The sequence below is a fragment of the Sycon ciliatum genome, chromosome 5 (genome assembly GCF_964019385.1).
Source record: "Sycon ciliatum chromosome 5, ocSycCili1.1, whole genome shotgun sequence".
In the NCBI taxonomy this organism is placed as follows: Eukaryota; Metazoa; Porifera; class Calcarea; order Leucosolenida; family Sycettidae; genus Sycon; species Sycon ciliatum.
The window spans coordinates 36,759,297-36,775,917 of NC_088647.1; the positions used below are offsets into that span (position 1 = coordinate 36,759,297).

General features: G+C 46.9%; 1 protein-coding gene across 1 annotated transcript in view; it reads right to left on the reverse strand.

Annotated features, from left to right (window-relative positions):
* Positions 1-16,335, reverse strand: part of LOC135818549 (palmitoyltransferase ZDHHC17-like) — a 21,669-nt gene extending 5,334 nt beyond the window's left edge. Inside the window, exons 1-13 of the mRNA XM_065331948.1 lie at positions 15,828-16,335; positions 13,148-13,225; positions 11,002-11,072; positions 7,053-7,126; positions 6,385-6,449; positions 5,973-6,046; positions 4,922-5,010; positions 3,854-3,982; positions 3,022-3,164; positions 2,369-2,477; positions 1,550-1,672; positions 1,293-1,358; positions 568-661 (exon numbers count right to left, since the gene is read on the reverse strand). Coding sequence (XP_065188020.1) covers positions 568-661; positions 1,293-1,358; positions 1,550-1,672; positions 2,369-2,477; positions 3,022-3,164; positions 3,854-3,982; positions 4,922-5,010; positions 5,973-6,046; positions 6,385-6,449; positions 7,053-7,126; positions 11,002-11,072; positions 13,148-13,225; positions 15,828-16,030 — 1,318 coding nt within the window. The 5' untranslated portion in view covers positions 16,031-16,335. The remainder of the gene's footprint in view (positions 1-567; positions 662-1,292; positions 1,359-1,549; positions 1,673-2,368; positions 2,478-3,021; positions 3,165-3,853; positions 3,983-4,921; positions 5,011-5,972; positions 6,047-6,384; positions 6,450-7,052; positions 7,127-11,001; positions 11,073-13,147; positions 13,226-15,827) is intronic.
* Between the last annotated feature and the right edge of the window lie 286 nt (positions 16,336-16,621).

Consider the following 16,621-nt stretch of genomic DNA (forward strand, 5'->3'; position numbering starts at 1 on the left):
GGGCACACACACACAGGCACAGCTATTACATACGTACGGCCACCATGACACATCTAATCAGAGGAGACTGTTGCACTACGGTACTGCCGGGAGCCGAGGACCGGCCAGGCTAGAATTTCACCAATTTTGAAGAACGGTCTAGGCTGGATTTTCCGTAGATAACCGTAATGTACACTCAGACGTATAACTCTGCATAAATGTACATGTAAGGTAAGACTGTACCATTGAATAACAATGAACCGGCTGGGTTCGCTAAAAATGAACGGGCTACGCTAGAACCCCGACTCCCCAGTTCTTCGGCGCCCGACAGTACACTACGTAATCTCTCCCCCCCCCCCCCCCCCAGAACATGACATTGTAGAAGTCAACAAAGCACTGTATTATAAAATTCAGAACTTTTAGGTGCTCAAAAGTTTATGTATGAAAGAGATGCACCGCAAGTACGGAAAATAAAAGAACAACGAAAATTTGTGAAATTACAATATTGCAGTGCAGCCCAACTAGTGACGCGAGGGTAATGTCAGAGTGCAGTACATAGTGTACATCAGTGACTAACCCATGACTTACCAATACAGTTGTTTACCCAGGGACAGTGATGGTCCATGCAACCAACACATCGGTCACACATAGAACAGTGCTTGCTACGCAGTGGTCGCTTCACCTATACACATGCACATACATGCATGCATGCACACACACGTGGGCATGTGTGCAAACACACATACGCGTGCACGCACACATACACACAGCAATGCACACACATGCGCAAGCATCACAGCGTTGTGTCACTTTGCAGAACTCTGCAGTTTGAATGTGGCAAGAATGGGGAATGCAGGCCTGGCTAGGGCTGTGAGTCGCCCACTAATCGCATGGCCAATCTCTGATGCGCAGGGTAAAACCACTCATCTGTTCTCAGCAGGTTGTAGGCCCTGCGGAGCAGTGTGTTTTGCATTCAGAAGGCATAGCTTTAGGATCAGATGGATTGGACTTCATTCACAGTTACACTATGTGATTCAGTGAGCTCCCAGGGAATACAATCATCCAACACACAGCCCCCCCCCCCCAAAAAAACAAAAAACAAGTCAACTTCGCTAATAACGATTGCGGATATAACGACAATTCGCGAACAACGACAGAATTTCCATGCCCAGAGCAAAGTCCCATCTAACTGTAATATTATATAATGAGACTTCGGGTATACGGACACTTCGCGAATAAGGACACTTTCTTGATGCCCCGCCGAGTGTCGTTATACGCAAAGTTGACTGTGCACACACACAGAGTAGACTTACCATACACGTCTGACACAGTAAGGAACCCTGCTCAAGTTGTCCTTGCTCTGCAAACTCAATAATAGCCTATACACAAGAACCAGACAAAAAGAGCAAAGAAGACACTTCAAGCACAGTTGCAATCAATTAGAAGGAAGCCACTATAGTCAGGCAAGAACAAGGAGAACAGAAATGATCACAGTTTATAGGGCATCCAAATTCAAGTTTTTGTGGCAGGTTACGAGGCCTGATAGCGTTCCTAAAATAGCTATTCTCACCTTGGCTCTGGATTTGCGGTCTTGTTTGACGAATCCTGGATCACTGTATACGGATTTGTACGTGTAGTACCATAAAGCTATGGTATTGATGAAGAATGGTATCATGATAGTGTAACTATTCACATGTGCACGGCCAGATAGAGCCAGTCAAGGGAAACAGCAGCAAGGTCACATAGAGAAAACATGACACGATGTCCTAGAGTACTGGACCTGCGGACAGAACTGTTTCGTCCTTTGTGGACTCATCAGCGCAGCACAGAGAAAATGAGGCCTAGAGTCGTAGAGTATCATGTATGTCGACAGACCAGCACATGCACACAGAGTCTGTGAAATGCATCACAATACGCGTTGTGTAGAATGGCAAGACACTGCCAGCAATGTTCCTCAATAACAGAACTCCTTCGAAAACAATGCGTACTTGTAGATGGCACATTTTCACAGAACCTACTCCGGGCCAGTCACTCTCATATCCACATATTGCAAGCAAGATGAGCAATTCAGCCTGGTCTACACCGCACAGCTATTCGAAGTGAATTTTTCTGGCCAGTGAATCCCTACTTCACACCCACACACAACCACACCCGCCCACACACGTGCATAACACAGCTCACAGCCACGGCTGTGCCCAATGAAATCCGGTCAAACAAAACGCCAGTAACGCCGTACATGTACATCAACTCAGTGTGCGCAGCACTAGGGAAGCCCAAATCCCGGCACCAGCTTATTCACGAGACCGGATTTCATCGAGCAGGGCAGTACGCTACACAGAGAATGTGCTGCAGACTAGCCAGTGAGAGAGACACACGTGAAGAGGAGGATATAAGGCCAGAAGAGACCAAACCAGGTGAAGTACATTAGGACCATGACGCTCAGGAACAGGCCGTACGGTGTGGTCTCGCGAAAGCCGGGGTCTTTACTCGTCATATGACTGCACGGCAGAGTGAACACAAGATAAACGCAAGCAGTACATTCACATTGTTTGCAGCTGGAGAGAGCGTGTGCTATTCGCCGTGTTTTGACCACGATTGTACAGATTATGCAGAGCTGCATGTGGAATCTAACAACCCTTATTTTATTCAGCTCATTCGCATTGAGAAAGTCTACTGTCAAAGTTTTGTGTGATGGACGAGGGTGTACTATCCGAAGCCTTGTGAAAGACGAAAAAATCATACTAATTTTGTTACCCCATGATGAAAGTAGGGCTACGAAGGGAATGAAGGCCGCATACATCATCATCATCATCATTGTTCAAAATACGATAGTATTATAATCTACCGGAATCGATTTTCTTGAATGATAAAATAATATTCTGACTGGTGTGAATCCTTTTAAAGAAGGATTCACAACAGTCAGGAGGAGATCTGGTGCTTGGTCCCAGACCATTCTTGATAAACAAGGTAGGTCCGCACATGGCACTTCCCTGGCCCCGAAAAGTGTACAACTAGCAAGCCTGCACCTATCCTAACACTTACACAGAGATATAGCTGAGCGTAAAGGAGATGGCAATCCAAGCGGCAAACATCGCCAGCCACCCACTGATCACGCCCGCCGTATAGCCAAAACCAGCCAGACAAATGCCGGGCAGAGACGAGCGCACCGCCTCACGTGCACGGATCTGTCAGGGATAACACACAAGAATTGTTGTTGCTAAGTATTAGCCACGGTGGACATGATTCAAGCATGCCTTCAACTAACTCACAGCACAAGTGAATGAGCTACCGGTACATGTACATTTAAAAGATAACTTTGATCTGCCCCCAGAGTACAGAGTGGGTTGTCGAGGGGACCTAGGATACAGCTCTAAGCCCCTAACCCATAAAGGAGGTCTGGGCCTACTGCTGCAACACCCCTTTTTCCAAGACGGAATCCAAGACAGGATAAACATACATGTAGTGCCCCTCTTGTCGGCACACTTCATTCCATTACAACAATACACGACCATGAAAATGTACCCACCGGGTTGTTGAGGGGACCTGTGACAAAGCTCTAACCCATGAAGGAGGTCTGGGCCTACTGCTGCAACACCCCTTTTTGACAGGATCCAATATAGGATAAACATAGCCCCCCCCCCCCCCTTTGTCGGCACACTCCATTCTATTACAACCAAAACACGGCCGTGGAAGTGTACTCACCGGGTTGTTGAGGGGACCTATGACAAAGCTCTAACCCATGAAGGAGGTCTGCTCCTCCTGCTGCAACACCGCTTTTTGACAGGATCCAAGATAGGATAAACATAGCCCGCCCCCGCCCTGTCGGCACACTCTATTCTATTACAACCAAACACGGCCGTGGAAGTGTACTCACCGGGTTGAGTCGCATGGAGCGGAAACACCTGTCTATAAGATTGTTGCGTGCACGGCCGGCCGTCTCCAGGTGTTGTATGGTAAGACGTGATGACTGCTGTTGGCGAGCACACTGCAGCGGGGTTTGACCCTGAAGACAACACACATTACAGTGAAACCTGTCTAAGGCGACCGCTCAAGGGACGAGAAAAAGTGGTCGCCTTGGCCAGGTGGTCTTCTTATCCAGGTTCAGTAGGTCACGTGACCATATCCACTTCATAATACATGTGGTATATCATTTTGATCAGTGTATCACACTGCACACACATACTCTAGCACGACTCATGTGCCTGGGGTCCTCAGACCTGTCAAGTGTTACAGGTTTTACTGTATCACCGTCCACAGCAGCCCTCAGCAGAGATCAAGTCAAGGGCTAAGCGTACAGAAAAAATGGGAATTTGCAACTTAGCAGGCCCAGTTCAACATGAGACCAGCTGTCTTATGTAGAGAGCAATCAACTCAGGCACCAGAATATGTCTGTTGACGAAGGCCAAAGGCCAGTCTTGCATGCAACATAGGATGATCACTCAACATAGATATAACTGTACTGTGCCAGTGAATAGATAACCGGAAGCACAGTGGCGAATGGGTAAACTGTAACAACAATACATGTACTCCAGATGAAAACACGTCACTGGTGGTAAGTAACTGTCATATACGATCTGTCCCAACAGCCGATTTTCGGAAGGTACTTGCTACGGGATTCAGGCAGCAGCCCAACCTGTCATTACATACAAGGTGGTTATATCCATCTCCACTGTAGGCAGTGAACGGCGTTGGCAGCTACATGTATGATTATACTACTAAGTGAATAGCTGTGTGTCAGAGACTGTACAAGGGAGAGAGAAGGAGAGCATTAGTCAGCGAGAAAGAGAGAGAGAAAGAGTTGGAAGGATGGGTAGACAAGATAAAGCAGACAGAAAGAGGAGAGACACGCACACACACACACACACACACACACACACACACACACACACACACACACACACACACACACACACACACACACACACACACATCAGTGGCTTACCGCGGCATTGGTGACATCCAGCCGTGCACCAGCCTTCAACAGCTTGGGAATGACTACATTGTTGCCCGCTATTACTGCAAAGTGCAAAGCTGTAGCAGAAAACACAATACAGGCCACAGACCCATTTGTCGCAAAACTGATTCACAGACCATGGTAGGGGGTCTACTGAAAACACCCACTTTGATACTGTAGTACCGCCTATGCCGTGGGTGCTATCATCACTACCTACACGCAGACACTATCACCAAGCCATGCCCTATGAACAGTTATAGCCCCGTGCACACACCTACGACTCATACCCCCCCCCCCCCGTGCCTGTACATTCATGCACACACACACGCATGCACGCACACACACACACACGCATGCACGCACACACACGCGCGTGCACGCACACACACACACACACGCGCGCGTGCATTCCCGCTACCAATTAAACAACACGTTGGTAAATCAAGACTCTCTCCCTCTCTCGGTCTCTGTCTGTCGCGGCCTCCTTCACTTCTCTTCCACCCATGCTCGTCTGGTGAATGTTTGGACACAACAACCTGGTCTTTTGTACTGTATAATATTAAGTCCCTGGTTCGAGTCCTGGTGGTGACAGTTAACTTTTTTCTTCAGACTTTTCCCGCTTGCACCTTTCCCTCAAACTCATGAATTATTATGATACGGGAACTACTCAGAGCCATAGTGAGTGACTGCATGCTCATCAGCCTCAGTACCAGGCAGAATTGCATTGGCCAACAGCAAGAGTATATGAAAACCAGAGTGTGCAGCTTAGGGCGTTTTCTACTATGGGTGTCTGTCACGGCGGAATTCCGTGATTACATCATACGTATTTGGTGCAGATCTGAGGCGGGAAGTGGCGCATTGCGTACAACTGAGCTGCAGTTGTGCAGAAAGAGACCTGCTTGAATCCTGCTTGTACGCACTACACCACTAAAATGATGTGATCACGGAATCTCGCCGTGACAGCAACCCATCCAAGCAATAGCTGCACACTCTGGTCCTCATGTACTCTTGGCAAAAGTCATAATTCGTATGAACTCACGTGTGTTTCCTTGTCGACTGTCCACTGAAGAGAGCATGGCGTTGTTTGCAATGAAGAACTGTGTTGGGTTTTGACTGTGACGTACAAAATAAAGGACAAAAAAGAAGTGCAATGAAAATATCGAAATAAACTTGCCCTCAGTGATGAGCAAATGATCCATGCCATGCTCAGCGCCCTTCAGGGCCATCATCCGGTAATATCAAGGAGTGGAATGCGAAGAAACATGTCATATAAGTACATAATAAACTACGATCACACGGATTCAGAAAAAATCATTCCATGTTTACAACTTTATACAAGAGCATACTTGGCACCACAAACATATGCACCCCCCCCCCCCCCCCCACACACACACACGTACATGCGCGCGCACAAACACACACACACACACACACCACACACACAAATGTACCTGAAGGAGTTATAGCACGCCCACATCAAGGGCGTCATGCCATTATCATCTCGCTCGTCCACATCCTGCAAAACAGGCAAACAACATACATTTTCACTGGGCTTCCACAGTGACACATCTGAAAAAGTAATTAAAAAAAAACATTCGCTCCCCATATCAGGTCTTTGGGACTCACGCACTAAAAAGTCACAAAGCTTCGAACTAACATTGTTTACCCACAAGATTACAGGTGAAACCGGGTCAAGCAACTATATTGCTTCAGCAACCACCTGGTAAAATTAGATATACCGGTACCACTGAGTCACTCAGGTATCAACTGAGAGAGTCTGAGATTTCACTCAAAATGCACTTTTGTGGAATAGCTGGGACACAGGCACAGGAAATCATAAACTTCAGGAAACAAACAAAATCACGATTCGTGTGAGGCCCAGTCAGACTGAGTTTTCTGCATCCGTAGGAACGCTACCACCCTCACGGATCAAGGCGCACATGCAGCTCCTAAAGCGGTGCGAGGTGAGTAGGTCCGACCCACCACAAAGTGGACAATAACCCATAAATAACATTTATGACACATGGCCACAAGCAGATCAAGTAGATCATGCACGCAGCTCTGAAACAGGACAATGCAAAAACAAGAGCAGAAAGCAGATAGGACGGAATGTGCTTACCTGCCCAGATGCAGTGAGATACGCACAGATAGTCCAATGGCCACATTGACTAGCCTGATGCAATGCGCATAGACCTAGAAATGAGAGAGAGAGAGAGAGAGAGAGAGAAAACGAGTTGGCTATGTCCGTAAGTACTTCATATGTAAATACCTACCACCGGCAAATCAACCCAGAATATCATACAGCACTTCACGACTGTGATTCCTAGAAATGTCAACCCACGGCCGGTTTTCTTACCCTCTCATACGAAATATAATGCGGGGTACAATTGTGCTTCAGGAGTTCAAGCTCCAGCACATAGAACCCAATCCTGGGATCATAACCAGGTACAGCCATCGTGTGCATGCAGACTGGATGTTCACCGCACTGCTTTGCGGCATCTTGGGAACGGGAATCTTCTTTGTCCATCCAATATGCAGGCTGTAAAGTTGATTACTGGTGGGTACATAATATACCTCACATGATTATCTCATGAGCTACACACTTCACAAAGAGTGCACAGTAACCCCGAAGAGTGTGCAAGGTAGCGGTCACGACTCGTTTTCAAAACAAAGCTATTTTCAGCATGGAACCAGCTCTATACAAGCAATTGAGATACGAGGCTGAAGTAGAGTAACCCTCTTGCGCATGTTGTACGTAATGTAATGATTAATACGTACTTTGGATATTGATTGCGCTGGTGCACGCGCTGGTGCAGCCAGTTGTTTTGTGTTGTACGTGATGCAGCTTTTTGAGGAGAAGGGTGTTTCAACATCTTGTAGTTCTGTTCTTCTTGCTTCTGGCCTGGTCGAGGTCGTGTTCTTTTCTTCTGTAAACTTCTTGTGCATTTTGAAATTAAATTAATATAGTCTAACTTATATCCTTGCGCTGGTCTGGTGGTGGATGATTCCACAACGTGGTACCGAAACCCGGTTTCGAGTGGACCGTTGGCGCTTTGGTTAGGTTCTCGGAGTTTTATTAATTTTGTTATTTTACTGCCTGTTTAATGGCGTCGTCTGCTGGACAGTCCTTGTTGCGGCCGTATCATGGAGGAGATGACGACCTGGAGGCGTTCTTGCTGAAATTCCACGTGGTATCACGGATACAGAAATGGACGTCGGAGGCCAAAAGAAGGGACCATTTCCCTTTATTTCTAGACAAGGACGCGTTCACTGTTCGGAGTGCGCTGCCGGAGGTCGAGCAGACCAGTGAGGAAGTTGTCCATGCTGCGCTCCGAGCCGCTTTCTGCATCACGCCAACAGAGGCGTATAAGAAGTTTGTGGCCAGAGCTCTTCGTCGGGGAGAGAGCGTTGATGTCTACTTGGCCGACTTGAGGAAGTTACTCCGCCAGAGTGGGCATATGGAAGTGCGTGACACTTCGTCAGGGAAGTCGTGTCATCCAGTGCTCCTGGAGTAGTTTCTGTTCAGCATTCCGCAGGCGCTGGCATGTCAGGTGCGCCTCCAGCATCCCTTGCACTCTATGACTGTGGATCAGTGTGCGGATCAAGTCAGCGTGTTGATTACTGCAACCCAGGTGTCGGCTGCACCAGTACAGGGTGCACGTTCTGCGGCATTTGCAGCTACGTCGTCAAGTAGCAGCGGACCTAGCAAGCGGTCTGTGCTGTGTTACCGTTGTAATACAGTTGGCCATGTTCAGCGGAACTGCCCGCAGCTAGCTAAGTCACCAGCATCTGGTGGACCTGTTTCCTATGGTTGCAAGGAGCGAGGCCACGTCCGCAGTGCGTGCCCCTAGCGGAAGAGGCGTGCTGGAGCAGCTGCGAGTGAGGATGTCGGCCATGTCTGCGTCGCGTCAGAGATTGATGGACCCGCAGCAGCCTTGCCGTGTGCTGCTGCCAGCCCAACCAAGGGCGTTTCGGCGGAGGCCAGTCGCCCTGTGGTGGCTGACGGCCCATGGAGTGTTGTGGTAATTGATACTCTGGAACTGGGGGTCGATCAGAGTGGAGAGTACCATTGTGTTCTCGTCTGCATGGATACTTTCACCAAGTGGGTGGAGGTGGTTCCGCTCCGTCAGTATGACGCGGCATCAGTGGCCGAGGCATTTGTTGGCCTGTGTACGCGGTGGGGCCCGCCCCAAGTTGTCCGCTGTGATAATGTCACGGAATTCATCAACGTCGTGATGTCATCGCTGTTTGACACGTTTGGTGTGACAGTGCTCAACGGTGCCGTGCGTCATCCCCAATCGCAGGGATCTGCTGAGCGGTTTAACCGCACTCTCCTCACCTTAATTCGGAAGGTGTTGGATGAGGCTGATGATTGGCTATCTGAACTGGACGTGTTACCGTACTTCTACCGCATTCGTCCGCACTCTGTCCTCAAGATTTCTCCTATGCGTGCGATGCTTGGCTGGGAGCCCACCGGTGTGCTCTTCTCGGCTACTCCTGGGCTGGGACTGACTCCATCTGATCTTGAACGCCAGGCTGCCCGGATCCGTGATTTTGTGGAAGCTGAGCTGTCCTCCAAGGACTTTGTTGAGTCTGAAGCTGATAACTGTCTGTTCGCCGTTGGTGATGCCGTTCTTCTACGTCGTTCCCATCGTCGCCAGAAACGTGAGCCGCCCTATGAGGTGAGTGGGTGGTAATTTACATTGTGTCCCCCTCTCCTGTGGTAATTCGCAATGAGGGTGCTGGTGGTGAGAAAGTGGTGAATGTTGAACTGCTGAAGCCTGATGTTGGTGCTGAGGTGTTTGCTGATGTGCCTGCTGCAGATGCTGTTGCTGACGTGCCTGCTGCAGATGCTGTTGTTGATGTGCCTGCTGTTATTGATGTGCCAGCTGCGGGTGCTGTCCCTGATGCTGGGTCTCGGTTTGATCTCCGTGATCCTAATTATGTGCCGCTTCGAGCCCCTGCCGATAATCCTGCTCCGTATCAATTTCGCCCCATATGGCCTTCGTCAGCGCGGTTCGCTTGCACCCCCTTAGCGCTTCCGTTAGTTTTGCTTTGTTGCGCTATTTAGTATGTGCGGTGGTATTTTGTTTGGCATCCCACCAGGGGGAGAGGTGAAGTAGAGTAACCCTCATGCGCATGTTGTACGTAATGTAATGATTAATACGTACTTTGGATATTGATTGCGCTGGTGCACGCGCTGGTACAGCCAGTTGTTTTGCGTTGTACGTCATGCAGCTTTTTGAGGAGAAGGGTGTTTCAACATCTTGTAGTTCTGTTCTTCTTGCTTCTGGCTTGGTCGAGGTCGTGTTCTTTTCTTCTGTAAACTTCTTGTGCATTTTGGAATTAAATTAATATATGTGAAAAGGAAAAGGACATATGGTACGAGTTAAGAGCAACTCTCCATCACTGTAACTGGATACTATATACAGTCAGAAAGTGCAATAACTAGGCACAAAACTGACAGAGTACTGAGACATTCGACGTCCTGACACCTAGCTTCAACACATCTCCGTAGCGCTAACCGACAGCCTTCCAACTTGGAAGGTTCAAGGTTATGGAAAGACCAAAGAGGGGAAGGCAGTACTCAGTACTCAGTACTCTGTCAGTTTTGTGCCTAGTTATTGCACTTTCTGACTGTATATAGTACAGTGGTCCCTCTATATTCCGGCACCATTTGTGCCACGGAAATTGTGCTGGATTAGGAAGGGTGCTGGATTAACACATCTGATTTACTGCTGCAATGTGCATGAAGAGGACATTTTTGGCTACTGAAAATTGTGCTGGTTTATCGAGGGTGCTGGATTATAAAGTGCTGGATTAGAGAGGGACGACTGTATCCAGTTATAGTGATGGAGAGTTACTCTTAACTTGTACCATATGTCCTTTTCCTTTTTACATTTATTTATGGCTCAACATCTGAGTTTTAAATTAATATAGTCTAACTTATATCCTTGCGCTGGTCTGGTGGTCGATGATTCCACAACAAGGCCATCTGGGCATAATGCAGTTTTCTGTACTTTCAAGTGGGTCACTTTAATGGTTTCAATCTGCATGTACAACCTCACCTTCTCCGTCCTTGAGCCGTATGTCAGCATGATTCTTCACCAATAGCATGACCATACCCAAGTGACCGCGCCTGAGAGAGAGGGAAAGAGAGAGAGAGAGAGAGAGAGAGAGAGAGGGAGAGAGAGAGAGAGAGAGAGAGAGAGAGAGAGAGAGAGAGAGAGAGAGAGAGAGAGAGAGAGAGAGAGAGGGAGAGAGAGCGAGCACAGTGAAACAAATTTCAAGATCAAAAAAGTTACTGGTGATCAAGGCAAGCTTTGGATATACAGTCAACTTTGCGTATAACGACACACGGCGGGGCATCAGAAAAGTGTCCTTATTCGCGAAGTGTCCTTATTCGCGAAGTGTCCTTATTCGCGAAGTGTCCTTATACCCAAAGTGTCCGTATACCCGAAGTCTCATTATATGTATTACGGTTAGATGGGACTTTACTCTGGGCATGAAAATTCTGTCGTTATTCGCGAATTGTTATTACATCCGCAGTCGTTATTAGGGAAGTTTACGGTAGACAAAAACTGCCCGAGTACACATGATGTACTCATGGACTAATGGGCCATTCAATTTCTGCTCGGAATACTCTATCTAGAGTGCTCACGGTTGTGCACAATAATAACGCATTCCCAGAAATGACGTGCAAAGCTCGCTGTGTTACAGCATTGTGACTTTGATTGGTTAGGCCAGTGACTCTGAGCTCCGCTGATGAGACCTACAGTCCATTCATCGGAAACTGTCCCGCTGGCGTTTGAAAGTCGGATTTGGGCCGAACTGAGGATCAAAACCCACTTTAAATCTCAAAAATCTGTGTTTTGGATCTGCTTCTCCATACATTTTGTCATGGCATACCTGTCCTAATTTTGTAAAACCTGGCTGAATTTCTATTTCCCTTTTTTGTAGTCAGGTCAAGCCAGCTAGCTGTCCGGAGATTGAGCATTGCCAGTGATTATGTGTTTCTGCACCGTTCTTGTACAGTGTACTGGACTGTGTACCACTACAGTACATCAAGTGCAGGACACACATGGCCTGAACTCACAGGACAAGTGCAGTCCACACATGGCCTGAACTCACAGCACAAGTGCAGTCCACACATGGCCTGAACTCACAGGACAAGTGCAGTCCACACATGGCCTGAACTCACAGGACAAGTGCATGTACACGTACAGGTACATCTGGGCATACCATACACGTACCGGTAATGGCGGTATACTGTAAAACACGTTATCTTCGGTGTAACTTTAATTTCGGTGATTTCCGTAGAGAAACCAGGCACCTAAATTTAGATTACACCTAAACAGCTCTGGAGTATGTACTGTAGGTGAAGGGAATGCTGGTCACCTATATCATTTTTTTATATTATTTATTCTTCTTTTACTAGGGAATTCCCAACAGGCGTCAGCGCCTTTTTACAGGGAAATCTAATTCTACATTACACCTGAGACCTGTGAGGCCCCTGGCACCAAAATTTTAACGCACCTAAAATTACATGTTTTACAGTATTGAAAGATATGTGCCAGTTGATAAGATACTGCTATGGACTCAACCCTACAAGCAGGCCAGTCGACGTATCAACATAGTCGCTCCATCCCTAGCTAGAGGCAAACATGTATTCAAAGACAAAAAGGGCACCGCCAAATCAAAAAACAGGGCTCGCACTCACTCGGCGTGCAGTAGATGAAAGTGCTCTGTATGCTGTCATTGTGTGAGATGCACTGTACACTCAAAATTTCACTGTACACTCAAAATTTCACCGTACACTTAACATTTCAGGCTGAGCACACTACCCTTTGACGGTACCTATAGAGGTGATATGATGATGTCATTATCAGATGTGCATTCACTGTTTTGTGTGGAGTGGCATCACAAGCACTGGTTTATACCTCCATACAAAGCGTACACAATGATGATGTCGTTATCAGATGTGCATTCACTGTTATGTATGGAGTGGCATCACAAGCACCGGTCTATAACTCCATACAAAGCGTGCACGATGATGTCATTCACATGACTTCCACAATCTCATCTTCTATGGAAGAGGACTTTTTCGACTTTCAACTATAGCCCCATAATAGTACATCTACGGAGAAAAAATATATTCGATGTGTCAACTAGACTATAAAAGCCTGAACCAGCCAAACAGCTACGAATCCTTACTTGGTGGCCCAGTGCAGCGGAGTGGCGTTTAGAACGCCACCGATGGCATTGACATCGGCTCCACGATCAATGAAGTATCTGAAAACAATCGACAACAAGAGAACAGATTTTTCAACAAAAGAAGATGGAAGTGTACGAACATACATAAGCCCATTTCGCTAGATCACCTGCACATAGTCAGTACAGCATGCCGCTCATCTGTGTAATAAGTACAGAATACTAATATGTACATGTACAGTATTTTGTTGAAAACACCTCCACTCCCATTGACACACGGGAATCCCATGCCCCTAGAGCTGATTTCCACCAGTCTCAGACAGTCTAGAGCCAGTGGAGGAATGTAGAATCCACTGTTTTACGACTCCCTCATGTACGTACTACTACTGTAAGTCTGCAAATTTTCGGCGCGTTCAAATTCCGGCCTCCCAGGGCTAAAACACATTTCAGCCGCATTTTTAAAACCTTCAACCAGTTCTGCTGCTGCCTGTATACACTGTCACATTGAACCTTGCAAAACAAAATGTTGGCCGCAACACATTTTAGGCCAAAATAGCCGAAAATAAATATGCACCGGATATTTGTTGACTTACAGTCAACTTCGCTTATAAGGACTGCGGATATAACGACAATTCGCGAATAACAACAGAATTTCCATGCCCAGAGCAAAGTCCCATCTAACTGTATACATTTAACTTCGGATACAACGACTATCTGAATAACGACAATTCGCGAATAGCGACATGCTTTTAGTGCCCTGAGGTCATATTCACTGCTTGAATAACGACTTTCTGGTTTTTTTGACAGCTATTTCAAGTACCTGTCATGCAGAAGTGCCAGAACCCATGGCGATGGATAAAGGCACATGTGCAAGAAGATGCAGCCAAGGGAGGGGGGGGGGGGGGGGTGCTTTTAATTTTTATTTTGCTTCTAAATAGTTGGAGTGTTCAGTTGTACATGATTGTACACTAATCACCATACATGCACATGTACATGATTGTACATGTCCCTGTTGATGGCTCCAAAAGGCAAATTTTTCAATCTATTTCCCTTCCATATTGACTTTATAGTTCCTTTCAATTGTAATATGAAAATAAAGTACACATTTGCATAGAGCATGAAAAGAGCTTCATTTTGATATGCATGTCGTACTATACAAAATATGGGTTCACTTACATTTAAATGGGACTTCGGGTATAAGGACACTTCGCGAATAAGGACACTTTTCTGATGCCCCGCCGAATGTCGTTATTCGCAAAGTTCACTGTACATGAATAATGCGTACCGGGTGCTCTGTCCGCAAGCGCCGGGCCTACAACATTTCACTGTGTACTCCCCCCCCCCCCCCCCCCCCCCACTCCCTCCTCCTTTCCCCTGTTGGGCTCTAACTTAGTACAAAATAAGTTGCAGCTGATGACTATCGCACTATCACAAGAAAACGTTCTTGGAACTTCACCACCAGCTTTGCCTTGACGTGTGTATAGAATGAGTCAGTTCACATATTCCAAACCGGGTCAGAAGTGATCCAGTGTTCTTTTTTCAAGCGGGTCCAAATACCCCCCCCCCCCCCCTGACCCGGCCCTGGAGAAGACACAAGCCACTGTACTGGGATGTTAGAAAGTAGAATCCAGGACAATGCGATGATATAAGAATGCAGCCAGATTGCAGAAATAAAGGAACGTTCCAGGCTGACCTCTTCGAAATGATGTTCTTGGGCATGCGACTACTGCATTGATATAGTTTTACGGAATGTAAACTAGAGCACGATTTATATTAATAGTTGGTTATGCCGGGGATGTTTGCTTCGCTTACCCGATGTGCATAAATGCAGTCTATTTCATAGTAGGCGTAGCAGCGAATTCAAGTGGCACACTTTACAATGTAGAGGGGACGGTTTCAAATAGGACACCGGTTGCAAACCGGAACGGACTCAATATTCACTTTCTCTCTTGGTATTTTGATTAGAAAACATATGTCACAGTGAGACTACTATGTGTTATACTCCGAGCCAAAATGTCATGGCTCTGCGATGACCAGAAGCGCCATATCAAGCAGGTGAGTTTTTGACGTGTTGCTTCGCACTGCGACTTGAGTTTTACGACTTTCGAAAAATCAACTTCTTGTCGCAGGTAAACAGCGGCTCGCCTCTCGCCAATAAAGCACCGCATACAAATCAAAACTAATGGAAGCACACACAAGGCTTATTGTTACTCTATACTGGCCGTCGTGGAGCGATAGCAATTACCTAACTTCAGACCCAGAGTGAATTTGACGTGCACTCTAAAACGTGTCCGGTTTGGAGCCACCTCTGATTTGAACTTTTTTGAAGCGAAAAATTGGGCAACTTGGAGGCAATGGGTCAACACAAAGGAGTGGCTCAGTTCGATTGACTCTGGCCCCAGAGCAAACTTCAACATGTCAGTTTCCTTCCACAAACATATTTCGAGTGAAAAATCAACGCTGATGATCGGTTTGGGTCTATACAAATTTGGCTGTCAAAACGTCCCGGTATCGAGCCGTCTCCTCTACACCATGGTACCAGTGCCTGCCTTGATTGCGTGGGTACTCAGCAATTTTAAAATTAATAATAAATAATGGAGGACAGTGCAGTGTATCGCGTGTTTAGTACTGTATCATGTTGCACACGCAGTTTCTACACTAAATGGGTGTTTTCGGCATTTACCTGACAACATCTAAGCGATCGTTGATGGCAGCCCAGTGCATTGGCGTGATGTTCTGTTCGTCGCCCTTGCAACAGTCCACTTTCTGCGTCTCCACTAGCTGGCGAATTCGTTCCAGATATCCATACTGTGACGCCTTGACCAAATCAAAGTCGTGCCCTTCCATCAGAACGCCGCCACCTATCGAATCACTACCCTCAATCATTTCTCAGCTGGAGCTGGAATCAAAGGTTTTTGAAAACAGTTGACCAGAAGTAATTTACATTGCCACGCACAGAGAAAACAGTGGCGTTCCACGGTAGACCTTTGCAGCTTGCTCTAAAGAAAAATGCGACCAGCTGCCCGACAGAGTAACCTTCACTGTTATGCAACGTGGGTTAGTGCTCCTTCTCAAAACAAAAGAAACGCGCTGAAATGGGATCGGACTCCAGAAACTCTCGACGAAGGTGTGAACAGCTGAGGCCACAGCTTCTTACTTGTGGAGGAGGATGCCTGTATGGGTGATCTTTCCACATGGACACTCGAACTCGTACTCGATGCAGCGCTTGCTGCTTCGAAAACGGAAAGCATGCACACGATTCGTCATCGTGAAAATATTTTTGCCACAATCATAATTTTTTCCTTGATGATCATGATGATCAGAGCCATAATGCATGATGTCATGATCATAATAATGACCAGCATGTACATAATCATGAATATTATTATACATAGTAATACACGTCGAGAGTGACGTCAAAGAAAAAAGAAAAAAAGCTGAGTGAGAGCATGCACTTCGCACCCTGCGATCGCGTGC